Here is a 16069-nt window from a genome sequence, read left to right as displayed (position 1 = left end):
TATTTCGTGCGATGACGTTACATGATATATTGAAAGTTAACCTTCATCATGTGATCTGTAATTCATGATATTCTCCGTCCTTGACAGTTAAATAATGACATCCAAATAGATTTTCATTTTGCACCCCCCCCCCCTCCCCGGAAAATTATTTGTTTAGTTCTCAGTTTTTACATTTCTTATCTGTAAGAATTTGTATGTTCAGAATAGTGTATTACATTGCATTACATTACATACTATATATTGATTCTTTTAAGTTTCAATTATCCAAAAAGCACGAAATCACTGTCCGTATACCGTAACATAAGAATTATATTTATTAATTATCCAAGGCAGTGGGCGATCTTCTGCATGTGATATACGAACTGTGAATATATTATTATTTCAGTTTTTTAGGAGGATGGACTTGGTAAACTATGCAAAGGCAGGGGAGGAAGTTCAAAAAGTTCTTGTCCCTGTCGATATGGTTTGGAGTTCGATGATAGCATTTATTATTTACTAACGTCATCTGTGGGCAGTAACCCTCTCCATTTATAATTCTGAACTGTTAATCAAATATTTAATACTGAACATCCCACCAGCGAGAATGGCTTGTGATACAAAAATAATTGTTAGAATATGTAAATATGTCATGCGAGCCTAACCCTTTTCTATCCCAGGTGGTCCTCGGTTTCCTCGGACCAAAGCGACAGATTTGCCCGAAGCTTCGTATTTGGAAGGATGCCTGGCTTGCCTACATAGGGCATGCGTATGATCAAGATATAGGGGTGAAGTCAATCTTCAATGGTGGTGATTCTGTTGTACAATTATGAAATTATGGATGGTTATTAAAGAGATTACGTACAATATACATATATTGTTTTAGAGCATTTCATGGTTATTTGATGCCAGTATATATATATTTGTACTGAAATATTTTTTTGTTAAGATCAATTCATTATGACTCGTATCTTTAGAGAAATGACAATTCATTTAATAAGCTGAGATGCTTTTTGATTCTTTCTACTCGACTGTCACCGAATTGAAGTTATACAAAATTCAGCATTTACTTGTGTGTATGTTCTCACTGCTTGCATCATTGCAAGCAGTGAGTAAAGTATTGTGGTGAAAATGGTAAAAATGGGTTAACGATTAGGACACTTGACAGAAGGGGATGAAGAAGAGAAAAAAATAAAGGGGGAGGAGAAAAGCCCATGCAAAATTAGCAATGGTGAGGGCTGAGGTCCAAGATAGGTGATGGGTAGGTGATTCCCTACATTGGGCCTGAGTCTGTCTCCTAAGCTCCCCCACGAAAACAAGAAGCAAGGGATTGGGGGGGGGGGGGTCTATATCAATAAACGCATGAAACATTCGCTGTAGCTGGCAGTCAACAGAACAGGGAAACACTAGATTATGGGCATGAAAATTATACCCAAAGAACTTGATTCAAAACCATTGCCGAAATGTAATAAGCGTTACTACATTTTAAACAGCATACACTATACAGTACATAGTAAATAGTATAAACGCGAATACGCACACACGCAAGCACGCATGCACACACACACACACACACACACACACACACACACACACACACACACACACACACACACACACACATACACACATTTACGGCTTGACTGCCAGCGATTTGAGCATGCACGAATTATCGCTCGTGATAATAACGCAAGGGGTCCATAATAACAGCAGTCCAGATTTGACGTTGAACTTCCAATGAGTAATCAACTGTAACTTAGCATTGCATTACAGTTGAGAAACTTCCAATGTCATCAGAACTTATAATTATAGAAACTGGTGTGTGTGAGCGAAACGAGTCTTGCCGGTCTGTCGTGCTCCAAAAGGTTTAAGTATGTAAGGCTGGGGCAAGGATGAAAGTGCAAATGCAGCGTTTTCCCAGAGAACAGCCCATTACACTGCTGTGGCAAAATGGTTAATGGTTACAGAGCAAAACAAATGTAATCGACATCAAAGGTCATTTACCACTATAGAAAGGTGTAATTGTGAAAACGATAAAGTGGAGTTAGTTGATGATTAAATGAGCTATAGTCAGAAAACGTATAGCAGTTCGGAAAGGTAAGTAGGGATTAGCAAAAGGAGAAAGGGGGTTTAAGGGCGATTAGATCAGTTTTTGAAAAAATGTCAGGGAGAATCCAGGGAAGGGGGTTGTTGGTACAAAAGGTCACATCCATGAGGGCACCGGAAGGGATAATGGGAAAGGAAAGGGGGATGGTGCAGCTGAAGCAGGGGGAATGGGATGTGTTGGGAGGGAGTGAGAGGAAGGGGTGAAAGGGGAAAATGAGTAGGAGGAGGATGGATGTCGGCAGTTACTTTGTAGAAGAAATGGAAGCAGAGAGATTGAAGGATAGATGAGATGTAGGCATGTTTTCTTAGGTCATGATTAAATAGTTTTGAAGAGAGTTTCTGAAGTTGGGGAGGTCTAAGAAACAAAGGTTTTCTAATGAGAGGGAGAGGAAGGGACAGACGTTTGAGGGGCGGAGCTTGAGGATTCGCTAGGAGACGGAGTGGAACTTTTAGTTTGTCTTGTACGAGTTGAGCGAGGAGTAAGAGGGGTTGGTACCGAGGGAGTAGAGATTGGAGTCTGGAATAGTGGAGTTAATAGTTAAAACAAATAAATGTGCTAGACATCAAAGGTCATTTAGCACTATGGTAAAGTCGTGTGGTGGAAAATGTAAAAAAATAGTTAACGATTACGATAAGTGGACAGAAGGGGACGAAGAAGGAAAAGGAAATGGGGAGAAGAAAAGACAATGCAAAATTAGTTGAGGCAAGGGTTGAGGTCCAAGGTAGGGGTTACCCCAACATTGGGCCCCAACGACAACACCGAGCAAGGAATGGGGGGGGGGCGATAGTGGTGGAGTTTAGTGTGTGGATTTAGAATGGCGAATTTGACTGGGAGAGGGAGGGGGTAAAAGTGGGATGAGAAAAAGATGTTGAGGGAGATGTGGAAACATCCATGGGAGGGAAGGGGAGGGTCGGAGTGAAGGGTAGCACTGGAATAGGGAGTAAGAGAAAACCTCTCTGAATGCTTCCTATCTGAATCTGAGAAATGCCACCTCAAACTTAAATTTGTAGGTAGGGCAGTCCCTAAAATGGATGAGAGCCAACACATTTGGCATTTGTGCGTGATTATGCAGAACAGTTTGATCAATCATGACAATGTTGGGCACACAGAGGGCATCGGACTGTGTAGCGGCAGTATTTGGCAGAGTGGCCTTGACGTCAACAATTGACATTAACGGGGGGGGGGGGGGTTGATATGGTCAGACAGGAAGGCACTCTCCACCAATATAAACATCATGGGGGCGTTTTGATGTCCACAAAGTAATCTTGGCAATATTGACAGAGGACTCTAGGAGGAATGATGTACGATTGTACTGATATTGCATCATAGTCCACGAGGCAGGCAAGCAAGTCTCCACAATTTGACCAATCCTTGTCGTAGAGTTTGTTGGGAGAGATGGAAACAGTTCTGGTATAAGTATTGAGGGAGGGATGAGGCTGGGCAGGAATGGGTGTCATTGAAGTCAGTTAGGGTTGATAATGCTTTAGTTTGGGACTCAGAATTAACTGTTACAAGGCAGGAACGATAAGGACGGCTGCGGAAGGACACTTTGCCTACTTGTCTTTGGAGACCTTGCTGGAAGAGAAGTGTTTTGTCAGAGCAAGGATCATGAAAAAAATACTGTGGACAGTAGCCATCTGGGAGGGGGTAGTATTAAGTGTTCAGTCGTGGTCAAATTAGAATTTGGAGTCAGGGAACCGAGAGAATTAAAATCAGTGGGGCTAGATGGTAAAGGGACACGCCTAATAAAGGTACAAAATCTTCATTACTGGCCATGGTAAGCCTGGAGTATATTGGGGAGAAAAATGGTCCACCCTTAGGATCCCCTTGAGGGATCCTAAGAGTGGGGGTTAAAGAACTAAATAGGGGAATACCGTGCTCCCCTAAGCCGTTCATGACTGGTACAGTCATCTTTCATCCTTTCAAGACAGCTCTCACACCTTAGGAAGTGGATAGCAGAAGGGTTGGAGAAGAGAAAGAAAATGAGAGGGGAAGAAGTGGAGACCTTGCTAACTTATCTGAGATGTGAACTGACATCCAAGGGAGGGGTGATCCCTGATATTGGGTCTCAGTTTCTGCCCCCCCCCCCCCCCCGGCAACAACGGAAAAGGGTTGGGGGGATGCTGTGACAAAAGACAAAAGGGACCGTAAAGGCATATTAGTCATATTGTGGAAGCAATGCATAGAAAAGTTTCAGCACTAAATACATATCCTTGGAAATATTTTACATCTCATTTTACACTTTGGGTGTATGTTACATTAGATGTGAAACCGAGGTGCTAATGAGATTGTTTTTTAATCTGATTTTGCTTTGCATCTACATGTAATTTAAAACACACATTGCAAGTTCTCCAAGTCTTGAATTCTACATTTGTAGCACTAAATATGTTTTCATGAATTGAAATATTCAAGGGTACCTTAGTATTAGTATTAACAATTTGGTTTCAGAATTACTGCACTTGTTCAAAATCTTGTGCTTCTGCATATCCAAATAATCATCTTACATTTGGTGCAATTACTGACTCTTTGAAGAAGCATTGTAGGATCCACAACAAAGTAATCCTACTTGGCACACACTCATCACCTAAATTGCCCTAATCATAGTTATTTTGCATGTTCTTGTTTGCAAATTCTACTACAAATGTATCAATTTCTTCAAACCGCCAATGGAAATTTACAATTTATGTAAATAAATTACACAAATATGAAACAAGCAAATAATTCGCGTTTTCTTCTGATATGCTAATTACATAGTTCGGGCATGTAACCATATTTAAAATTTATTACTAATATTTATTGGTCACATTAACACATGTTTACTATGTGGTACTATTTTACCATGCAGAAAACTGTATACAAGTTAAATATAATTATTTTGCCTTTTAATGCTAGTTGCATATATTCTAGGAATTTAACATTAAATCTTAAAAGTATTAAATGAAAAGGGGTTACCAAGCAGTACATTTCTTTGCTGGGAATCCAACTGTAGTGTAACCAATGGTTAACTTCTTACCATAAATCATTTTTAGGTACATTCTTGTAACTGATGTAGTGGATACTTTTGATACCTATTAGTAGTGTGATCCCAACATAAGTGTATTTAGGTATCCCCTGTAAACCATTTCCTTTAATTCAATCTGGAAATTTACACAAGTGAAAAAATTTAACATCTTGGGCAGATATTTTGGAGTCTTGATTCAAGTTCTTATATATTACCAACAAATTTCTAAACCCAGAATTTCTTGTTGCTCTTGCAGGTATAAGCAATTTCAAGCCTGTTTGGAGGCCTGACTCCCATTTTTTCTTCCATGCAACTTAAAAACAGCCCCAACCAAGAATCACACTAGGTATGAATAACCAAAAGAACTTTGAATAACTGGAATTTATTATATGTATTAATTACAATATATGTTATATGCATAACTGTAATATACGTTTGCCTGTTGCACGTAAGCTGACTGGTAAAAGCAATACACGATTTCGATACTCAAAGTAATAGGTAACATTCGCAATCTATGGGAAAATGCCATCATAATCCCATAACAAAGGTCGCAATTTGTTTGTCGGGGAAGGGGAAAAAAAATAAGTAATCAAAAAAATCACATGGTTAAGTCCATAATGGCATTCACTATGTCATTATTGTTATTCTTCAGGGCTCTGACAGCCTTCGCTCTGGACACATTGGCCTGTGATACAACAAGCTCAATGTCCTTCTCTTCCATTCCAGTCTCGTCCACCTCCTCTTCATCCTCCTCTTCGTCTTCTTGTATAGCGGCAGGTACCTGTGGGAGATTGTCATGGTTAATCATCTTTGAATGGTGTAAAACAATGTCAAAAAAGACAAGACCATCCAGAACATTTTTGAGGACAGTAGGTTAACGTTGCAAAAACAAAGTTCTCTCACGCAACATTTAAACCTTTAACTGTCTAATACCTCTCAACATTTTCTTTTTTTAAGACCATGAAATGCACTCCCCATCAATCCCTAATAACTCACTAAAATATTAAAAAGGTTAACTTTCACTTTTTTTGTACTAGGCAATGAAATGCACTCTCCATACATTCCAAATAACTTTCACTACACTTAACTAAAATAAACATCAAGAATTCAAGACAAGTCTTCCCTCAAATAAAATTATCTGCTACCCTTAGAATATTTCTACAGGAAACCAAGTGATTCTACAAATAATAATAAATTATTGTGGATTACTAAAAATTAGGAATGTTCCTATACTGTTTGGCCTCCAGGCCAAAACATTTTCAAATTGTGTTAAACCCAAGTTGCTGGGGATGGCATGTATGTACATGCCATGCCCAAGTTTAATTTATTATTGTTTTTACACATAGATGGCTCCACAAGTACTAAGCCACCAATGAGCCAATTACAAGTACTACCTGTCTCACTTGTTTACTCTTTTCGTTGATTTTTTAAAATGTTTTCTGATATCAAATACTGAGTGTTAGTAATGTCAACAACACTAATAATTACAGTCTATAATAAATATAACAGTATTAATACTGAGATTATTAAAAAAGAAAACATTTTTTTCCCCGCACACTAAAGGCAAGGTGAAACCAGGCGAAGTCGCAAGGATTACTACTATCCTGTGGCTAAGCACTTGCAGACACATTTCACAAAACAATACGAAGATGAACATTTTCCCAGGGCTTTTGGGTTCATTTTCCTATATGTCTCACTCTAAATGGCTATCCTTATAGATTGATAGAAAGCCCAAACATTGCCCTTTCTTACTGCTTACTGTTCCATTCAGATTAGTTTCATCAGTGTACAGCATCACCAAACAAAACAAAACAAAAAACAAAAAAACATGGTACTAAGAAGTTCCCACGACCTCTATTATGCAGCCTGCTTATCTATACAAATACCGTAGTCTTCCAAAGTGGCCCATGCCACACGCCTGTTTGTTTCAACCTTTTATAAAAGGTCTGTCTGTCTGTCTGTCTGTCTGTCTGTCTGTCTGTCTGTCTGTCTGTCTGTCTGTCTGTCTGTCTGTCTGTCTGTCTGTCTGTCCATCTATTTATCTATCCATCTATTTATCTATCCATCTATTTATCTATCCATCTATTTATCTATCCAACTATTTATCTATCCAACTATTTATCTATCCATCTATTTATCTATCCATCTATTAATTAACATCAAATGTGTTCTTCCATTTCACTTCTATATGGTATAATCTATTCTTTGGACACACTTGAACTGATATCTATAGTACAGAAAAGTGGGACTTGTGGGAAGAGCCAGTCACCACACTTATGCTCTGGGAGGACATCTATTTTTTGATGCCAATACTTGATAAAGGGTACATACGTTAAGTGACATCTAAACTATCACTGACAAGTTACAGATCTCAATACAAGGCATATTTTGTATGCACATTTACTCAGGCATGCCTACATAAACAAAATGAAAAAATTATAAGTTTCATTTTAAACCAAGTATATTTCAAGTATATATCTGTTGGTTATGTCATTATGTCATGCATATGGAACAAGCACAAGAAAGGATCAGTGTGTAGGCTGAAACCCAGAAGACTAACTCCTTGCTTAGGTTTGAAACTGAAATCTGATATAAGATACCTGGAAGCCAAAGTCAAGTATTCTGAAGGAATAACTAATGTCCAGTTCTATATCATGTTTTCTTGTAACTAATGAGTCTTGTATACCTAGTTTAAGAAATTTACAAGAATACATCCTAATACCAAAACATTACATTTTGTATACTCCTCACAGTTGTAAGACCCCAAAGACTATTGCTCATGGTAAAAGCAACATCTCTTTCATAATAGCAATATGCAATTCACTATAATTAGAGGATTAATGTTGTTTACTAGAATAATTAAAAGGTTTTATGAGGAAGTACTGAACTCAAGGGACATTAATCCATTGTACTTGTGCTCTAAACAAATAGTCTGCATTAAATTCATGTTGTGTGTATTCCCCCCCCATCCCCCATCTTTTGTATAATTAAAGAAAAAAACTGACTTTCAATTGCCATCCATAGAAGATTCATCAGCAAATATTGTTTTGTATGAACAAACAACCTATTTTAGTGAACATGACATTCACTTCACAAGTTTGCACAAGACGTAATGTGAAAGTCTCGAGGTTTTGGACGAGATTCAGGTTTATCAGGAATATCCAGGTTTCAGAAACCACAATTTTGAATGAGGTAGTTCCTCTCTTTTTATAGGAGGTATTTAATATTAATCATGGATATATGGATTTATTTTACTTGTGTATTTAATTGTTTACTTTGTTCACAACTTTGCTTTTTTTTTTACTATTTCTTTGAGTTTATCCTTTTTAATCCCTTTATATTCTACATTCCAAAATGATGAAATGGGATAGCTTCCTTGCCAAGTAAAAGAAAGAAAATTCATGACCTTTAACTGAAATTATCAGTAAATGGCCAGAGTTAAATCAACAGACCACATGTTGGAAGACTAGCTTTATCACAAACTCATGTTCTTATGGTTAATTATTGTGCTATTTATTCTCATACTTCACATTCCCTATAATTCTCTCAGAACAAATAACAAGCAAGTTCATTTCTAGGTTATATTCACCTAAAAAGATTTACCTTGTAATTTTTTTACAAAATGAATTCCAGTAAGAAGTACTTTTTAACAATTTCTAGCACTCAAAAACTCTGCAAGAAAAGAGAAATACACCACAACCAAAAGCCTACTTACAGTGGTGTGAGCAGCAGTGTCTTTGGCGGGGTTGACTGCAGGTTCCTTGAACTTCTCGGCAGCAGCCATCTGGGCTTGCTGGCTCATGTCCTCAATCTGTAAACCCCACATACAGTTAAAACATAGGGTTATAATTTGTCTGTTAAACATGGGGAAAAACTGTAGAAAGCGAAGTTTAAATTATGTAAACCATACTACATCTTTCCCAATGCTGTACAATTTACTGGAAAATTTTGAAAGCTGAAAACTAAATTAGATGTAAGTTGTGGACCAAACTACAACCAAGTATAAAATTACAATTTTCTCATTTGGAGCCAAATTTTCAGTATCTAATACTTTCTTTAATACTTGAGGAACAAGGACAGCAAAAGAATTTTACCAAAATCACCTACATAAATCTTTTGTTGCATAAAAGGATTCATCTACTTGATTAAGATAAAGAACTTCTTGAAAAAGGTTTACCTATTATCCATATATAGGTTTATATAATTTTATAATTTCCTTTTTTATTTCTTTCCAACAAAATCAAAAACTTTCCTAACTCACCTTAGCCTCACCAAAGACAATATAGCTGTCAGAGGAAGGGTTTCTGAATACGTCAGGCTTGTTGATGACAAAGAGGATGTTCTTGCTCTTGCGGATGGTGACACGGTTCACACCAGGCACCTGCTTCAGTCCCAGCTTGGCCATAAGTTTGCGAGCCTTCTTCTCAGATCGGCTCTGTTTGGCCACCTTAGAAGCCTCTGTGACTACTGGGGCAGAGGCAATATCACCCTGCTCCAGCTCTGGCAGAGACTCCTGTTGTGTAAAAATTAGAATGAGAAAAATGTTACCACTCAGAAGGAAATCCTGTGATGTATTACAAAAGGGAATATAATTCCATGTCATTCCTCCTCATACAAACTGCTCGTTTTTTGTAAGCATCAAAAAGAAAATGTACATATTTAACCCATCAATGACGGTATCAGAAATCTCTGTGCCATCGACTCCAGAGGCTTCTGGCTACCGCCCTGCCATTTGGCCCAGGAGTCCACTACATGTAGTGGAACTTTCACTTAGCACACTCTAGCGCATTACAATGCCTATACCTGTACCCAGCATGAGCGAGTTTGTTATGACAGCTACAGGTGTGGCCTGGCATATACAGGAAATACATATATACAGTTCCTCACCTCTGTGTCAGAGTCTGAGCCTGAGCCAGCCTCATGCTCCTCTGCTGCCTCAGCTGCGGAGGGAGTAGTCTTCTCAATTTCTGTGAGCTGAGGCATTTTTGTGGTGGCTGTGTTCTTTTATGAGAACCTAGAGGGAGAAAAATTATACTAATTTCAGACCTATCAAGTAGGTTATTAAACATCAATGAACTAAATTTGATATATCATAAAAATTTACAAAACTAATATAGACAACAGTGAAGAACACACAATACCTTAAAGTAAAGAAAAAAGGTAATTTGAAGAAAACATTTTCCCTACATATGCAAAGCTAATTATGTTCAGCTCTTTCAAAAGAACTAAACACTATGTGCATAATTGGAAACAGATTCAAATACACAACAGCTCAACTAGACATGAAAAGGACCTTCCTATGTACTTAATATGTAGCGAGTGTAGAGTGGGATTGTGTGTGTGTGTGTGTGTGTGGGGGGGGGGGGGTTGCTGATTGCATCCTGCCCAATACTGTGTGCAGAAGAGAGTAACAGCACTGTCTACTGCTATTGAAAAATATAGCTTGTATTTTAGTACAAAGCCAATCTTTCATGGGAAGCAAATGATCAGCTCTCATAAATCTTTACAGTATAAAAGCACTTGCCCGAGACTTAGTCCCCAAATCATCACAATCTATTTAACAATACAAGTTACCATGACTGGTGAGGACAGATGGGGGGCTCTGCCCCCAACACCCCCAGAGAAACATTATATTCATAAGAGTTGAAATTCAAGAGCACCAAGTGGTCTCATCCCTTTATTTGTGGCAATTACTGTCCATTTATGCAGCTTATTTCTCTTCCTGATAGCCTATTTTTTTTAACTCTACAATAACATCTTCAATTTGCTCTATCTTTGTGCATGCATACAATAAAGATTAACCTTAGCTCCTTGTTTTGTATTATAAAGCAGAAGAGATCATAATCTAAGACCTGATGAGGGTTGCTGAATGACCATATAAATTTTTCTATATTATCCCTTGCAATCCCGATGACACGATCATAGAAGGCAAAAAATTGGCTTGAAGGGTATGACACCAAGAACATGGTGTCATGGGAAAATTTGTCTGTGGGCCAGGATACAAATACACCATCTGAGTATTTCGGCCGAGACTTGGGTGGCAGGAAAGACTCACCACGGGAGTACAAATCTCTTAGAGGGTGATTGGATTAATTTGGTGTTTAGAAAGGGGCTTTTGCTTTATTTCCATCAATAAACGAGCATGGAATGTAGAGGTTGAGAGCCATGACTGGAAGAGCACCATTTCCATGCTCAGGATCCTAATACTGGCTAACATGAATATTAAGAAAAAATGACAAATGGTAAATAAAATGCTACTTATTGTTATTGTTCTTGCACAGAGTTATGGAATACCTAGAGATGAAATAGTCTGTTCAAGGAAAAAGTCAATTACCATCTGGACAAAGCAAACCAAATGATACTGAACATTGGAAAACTGCAAAAATTGTATAAAGGCTAATGTAGAAAAGAGAAAATAACAATGCAAAGGGGAGACATAGCCAGATCACCGCACGAGTGATCGCATGCACCCAGCCTACAAGAGTGGCCAATCAAGTAAGCCTGATGCCCATATTTTGGCCCATGTGATCATACTGAAGCATATGGATCCAATGGGTTAAAGTATTATTTAATTTTCCTAAAGCAAAACTGAAGATCAATAGCAAGTAAGCTTCAACTGATAAGGCAGAATGATACTTTATGTAAGTCAATCCAATACATGATTAAATTCATATTGTGATTATGCATATTCCTACTATGACTGAGTAACTACATTAATAAAAAAAAAACAATAAATAACTATCCTCTCTCATAATAAAAGCCACGCCCAGATGTGTACCCTGAGAATGTCATTCCCCAATGCATTGTCATTCCCCAATGCATTTTTTTTTTTTTTTATTATTATTATTATTATTATTATTGGATGACACTTAACGAAATTAGACGAAAACCGAGACACTTTTCCTTGCTGACATAGGTACACACATTAAAAAATTGAGAGATGATAGAAGAGAAAATTGACCCATTTTCTTTCAAGTCTTTCACCATGTTTACATTGCGACGATTAACACTACTATGACTCAAATTGTTCATGTATTACTACACATTTGCGAAAACAATTATTTGGTAATAAGCCTGCTTTTCTTATTTCATGCATTCTCTTATTATGAAAACAAGGGAATGCTTCTTTAATGAATTTTAACAGCTATTTTTATTATTCTTTATAATAACTTGTGTTTGCATGTTTTTGCCACCAGGAGACTCCATTCTTAAACACACATCAGTGGGGAAAAGTTTCATTTTAGTATAGTGTCAATTCTGTCCCTCATAAAACAATATAGTGGCCATGCAGAAGAAATAGACCTTAGTAACTATCACAGCTTGAACCCATCAAATGCTCCAGATAAAAAAAAAAAAAAAAAAAAAAAAGGTAATTAGATACCAAAGAATTCAGACAGTATATGAAAGCGAAAAGTTTGGTTCTTCAATATATAAAAGCATGTGGTTTTCAGGGAGCAAATTATTTGTTGAAGCAAATACATAATGAGAAATGTTGAAATTCTATTTGATTTAGCAAAACTACATCTCCCCCATTTCATTTCAGGTCACCCTGGGGTATAAATCGCACAGGATTCCCGGGGAAAGTGCACCTTGGTTTGGGAATATATAGTATATATTACATAAATACCATGGGCCCAGGGAGTAGAGCCCCCTGGATAGAGACAATATAAGGCATATTTTATAAACCCCATGGGTTAGTTTAGGTTCTTATTCCAGCCTGTTTTACTTTGTTATTTCCCCAACATTCTTCATGCCCTCCCCTCCTATTGGGACTATCATATCAAGATGATCATATCTATTCTCATAACACGAGAAAACATTTCAATATAAATATTGTATGGGAATACCTGATTAAAAAAAATAAAAAAAATATACATATATTACTTCTAATTTGATTACCATGTTTTCATAAATGAATGCACTAGCACTTAATATGACCAACACAAATGAAAATGTTTGTCTGATAAAGAGATTACCTAATTGGATTTATCTTTAAACAGGAAGCTTAAAAAAAGAGAGGGGGAGGAACAGTGAATACAAACTAATGAAAATTGGGAAAAAAACAAATTCAATTAATAGAATCCGTTCTATAAAATATCACCATGAGCATCAGACACATCAAGTATCCACTGCATGATAGTCAAAAATACCAGTTAATGTTACCGAAGGCAAGACAGAGACAGAGGCAAATGGACACTGCTATCTTATAGAGCATAAGATAGGGTTTTAGAATTTGCATATCCAGTTGTGGTACAGTCACTTAAGGATATGACATTACAAGAGTAATACCATGATAATATTGATTATGTACAATAACAATAAAAATCATAATATGCACAAATCGATGTCTGGCCTATATTACAGGCAAGAGGGGTCTGAAGAATTGCACAGGAATTTTGAAATCCAGTATGTTGGTGTACAAATTGCACTTGAAACATTTTGAAAAAATATAGCTCATTCACAGCATGACAATGTCACAAGAGCCAATAGTATTACATGGAATAGGTTTAACCAATCACATGACCGTGTGTGTGATAGGTAAAGTATAATGGGGAAGTAAAACCAATGTAATAACTACCAAAATGAAGACAAGATATGAAGGGTCCAACCCAGACTACTATCAAATTAGCACCTTGTAATTAACCATTCAGAAAATTTTGTAGACCCACACTTCCCACACACAATATCGAAAGGGTATGGTTGGATCTAAAGGAGTTTTATGATACATCTCAGTATGCACAGGGATTATGTAAATCAATACATCTACTGCTATCTCTTTATTGAATCATCTGACACACATCTTAAGTTTTGAGGTGGTATGGCCCTACCAGCCCCAAGTTGGGGGAGCGAGAGAGGTTCCACTGCTTCCACCTATTGCAATAGAGCAGGATATCTTTTTCGAGAATTAAATAATTAGGAGAAAGTTTTCATATATTATAATTTTACAGGATGTCAATATAGAGTGGAAACCTATGAAATTTATATAGATTTACACAGTAAATGTGGATATCTGAAATGTTTTCATAAATTTGCACAATGCATAGCACACTGCACATGAAAGTACAATAGAATGTATTAATGTATGAAAAAATTAAAACTATCTTGGAAAGCCCTGCCTCGCCCACAAACATTCGGTGTGTCTGGCCTCCGTCAAAGCAAGAATACATGTGAAAAGATACATTGAAAGCCGGCTCAATCTTACAAATTGCAAATTACACCTACCCCTGGAAATACTATCACAGTGAGGATGACACATCATATGAAGCATAATAATGGAGGTCCAACAATTTAAGGTTTGTACAATTTAATGTATAACGAGAACCAGCACAAGCTACATATCAGTTGTATGAAGTACATTTCGAGTAATAAGCAAAATTATGCAATAACAATCCTTTTGTTTCTAATAGGATAACAATACATACAGTATTAATACAAATTATTACCAATCTGGCTGTTGCAAACGACCGTAGATGATTAAGTGTACCATCACAGCAAGCAACTCAATACGCAAGACATAATAATTCTAAGCTGCGCAGCATGACGTACTGCCACGGCCTCCAAAGTATTTTGCGCTCAGGCAAAGATCAATAAATTTCATCTTATATTTTAAGACAGATATAAGTATTGAACTGTTACCATATCTGACAATGATCACTAAGATTTGCAAGCAACGGTACTAAAATGTGTTCAAAGTTTGTTGCTTGAGAATCCAAGTGGAACAAGTGCCGCATGCGACTGTCAATAGCGCATTTTAAAAATTTTCTTTGATTTGTTTTGCTTTGCATTAACTTTGTTAATGCTATCAATACAGTTGCTATTCAGGAAACAATGAAGTCTTGTGCATATTTTTGATACGTCCTCAAGAAACTTTCAAAACACATTTTCATATCAAAATGAAATCCTGCATTTAACCGCAGAATTGTATGCCATAATTGTGTAGGTGTAACACGGCTCCCACCCCAGTAGTTCCAGAAAACCCAATTTAAGGTTACTTGTGTTTTTGTTGTTTTTTTTGTTTTGTTTACCTGTGTGTAAATCATGCAACTTCTTCCCCAATATACAGTGCGAAGCCAACCCTTTACACATTTTATCAATTTTGTCGTCAGGGAATACAAGTCTCGTCAAGTGTGACGGAAAACAGTGTAACACCATTAAACTACGAAGGGAAGTTCCATTCCAAAAAGAATTATTTCGAAAGTGAGAGGTTGGATGAAACTGGAATCTTACCTATTTAATTGCCAATATTACTGATAAATTAGATCTTGCAAACGTTAGCCTCTATTTCCTCAAAATACTATACCCACTGAATCCTGCTACGCAATACAGCCTCGCGATGCTCCTCGCCGTTCGTGCCTCGCCGTTCGTGCCTCGCCGTTCGTGCCGCGCCGTTCTTTAACAAAACTCCAATTATGCATCGCTCCCAGGGCTTTTGGGAACACGGACCGACTACGTGCTATTCAGGAAGGTTGCTCACAAAGGCGAGATAAACAAGTACACATAATCGTCATCTCCTCAACAATGCCCAAATTAATCGTCACTCCCTATGCAACGGACACAGACGAATCAGCTACCCAACTGTTAAGAATTTCGCAGCCGCACTAAGCACGTCTCCCACGACCGAAAATCGAAGAGCCTCCGCTGCACTTCTCACGAGATCGGCCCTATTTTCCGCGTCCGCCGCTCGGTCGCCCGTGCCACGCGGCCGGAACTTCTTGCTGGCATCGCCGCTTAATCGGAGGGCTCTGACATCTAGCCGCTCGACTTCAAATAAGAGGAAGAAATCGTTCCAGACAAAGGAACACGTGATAATGGCTCTGAGGGGATTCGGCCTTGTCAATGCCTCGGGCAGACAATCCCCACAAAATCGCCTTCTATCTTTCTCATCCTTGGAAAAATAACAAGTATTTCTTCATATAAGCGTCCCAAGAGAACATACAAACGCACGGGCAACACACAAAAACCACGACATTACCTTTAACAGTTAA

At 37.7% G+C, this 16069-nt stretch overlaps 1 protein-coding gene across 1 annotated transcript in view; it reads right to left on the bottom strand.

Moving 5' to 3' along the window:
• Positions 1–5450: 5450 nt before the first annotated feature.
• Positions 5451–16069, bottom strand: part of LOC119572838 (nascent polypeptide-associated complex subunit alpha-like) — a 10795-nt gene continuing 176 nt past the window's right edge. The window contains exons 2-5 of the mRNA XM_037919783.1: positions 9972–10098; positions 9346–9597; positions 8800–8895; positions 5451–5865 (exon numbers count right to left, since the gene is read on the bottom strand). Of these exons, the coding sequence (XP_037775711.1) occupies positions 5683–5865; positions 8800–8895; positions 9346–9597; positions 9972–10067 (627 nt within the window). The 5' untranslated portion in view covers positions 10068–10098 and the 3' untranslated portion in view covers positions 5451–5682. The remainder of the gene's footprint in view (positions 5866–8799; positions 8896–9345; positions 9598–9971; positions 10099–16069) is intronic.

The sequence above is a fragment of the Penaeus monodon genome, chromosome 1 (genome assembly GCF_015228065.2).
Source record: "Penaeus monodon isolate SGIC_2016 chromosome 1, NSTDA_Pmon_1, whole genome shotgun sequence".
NCBI classification, from domain to species: domain Eukaryota; kingdom Metazoa; phylum Arthropoda; class Malacostraca; order Decapoda; family Penaeidae; genus Penaeus; species Penaeus monodon.
Note: the sequence above shows the minus strand (reverse complement) of the source record. Positions and strands in the feature narration are given on the sequence as shown.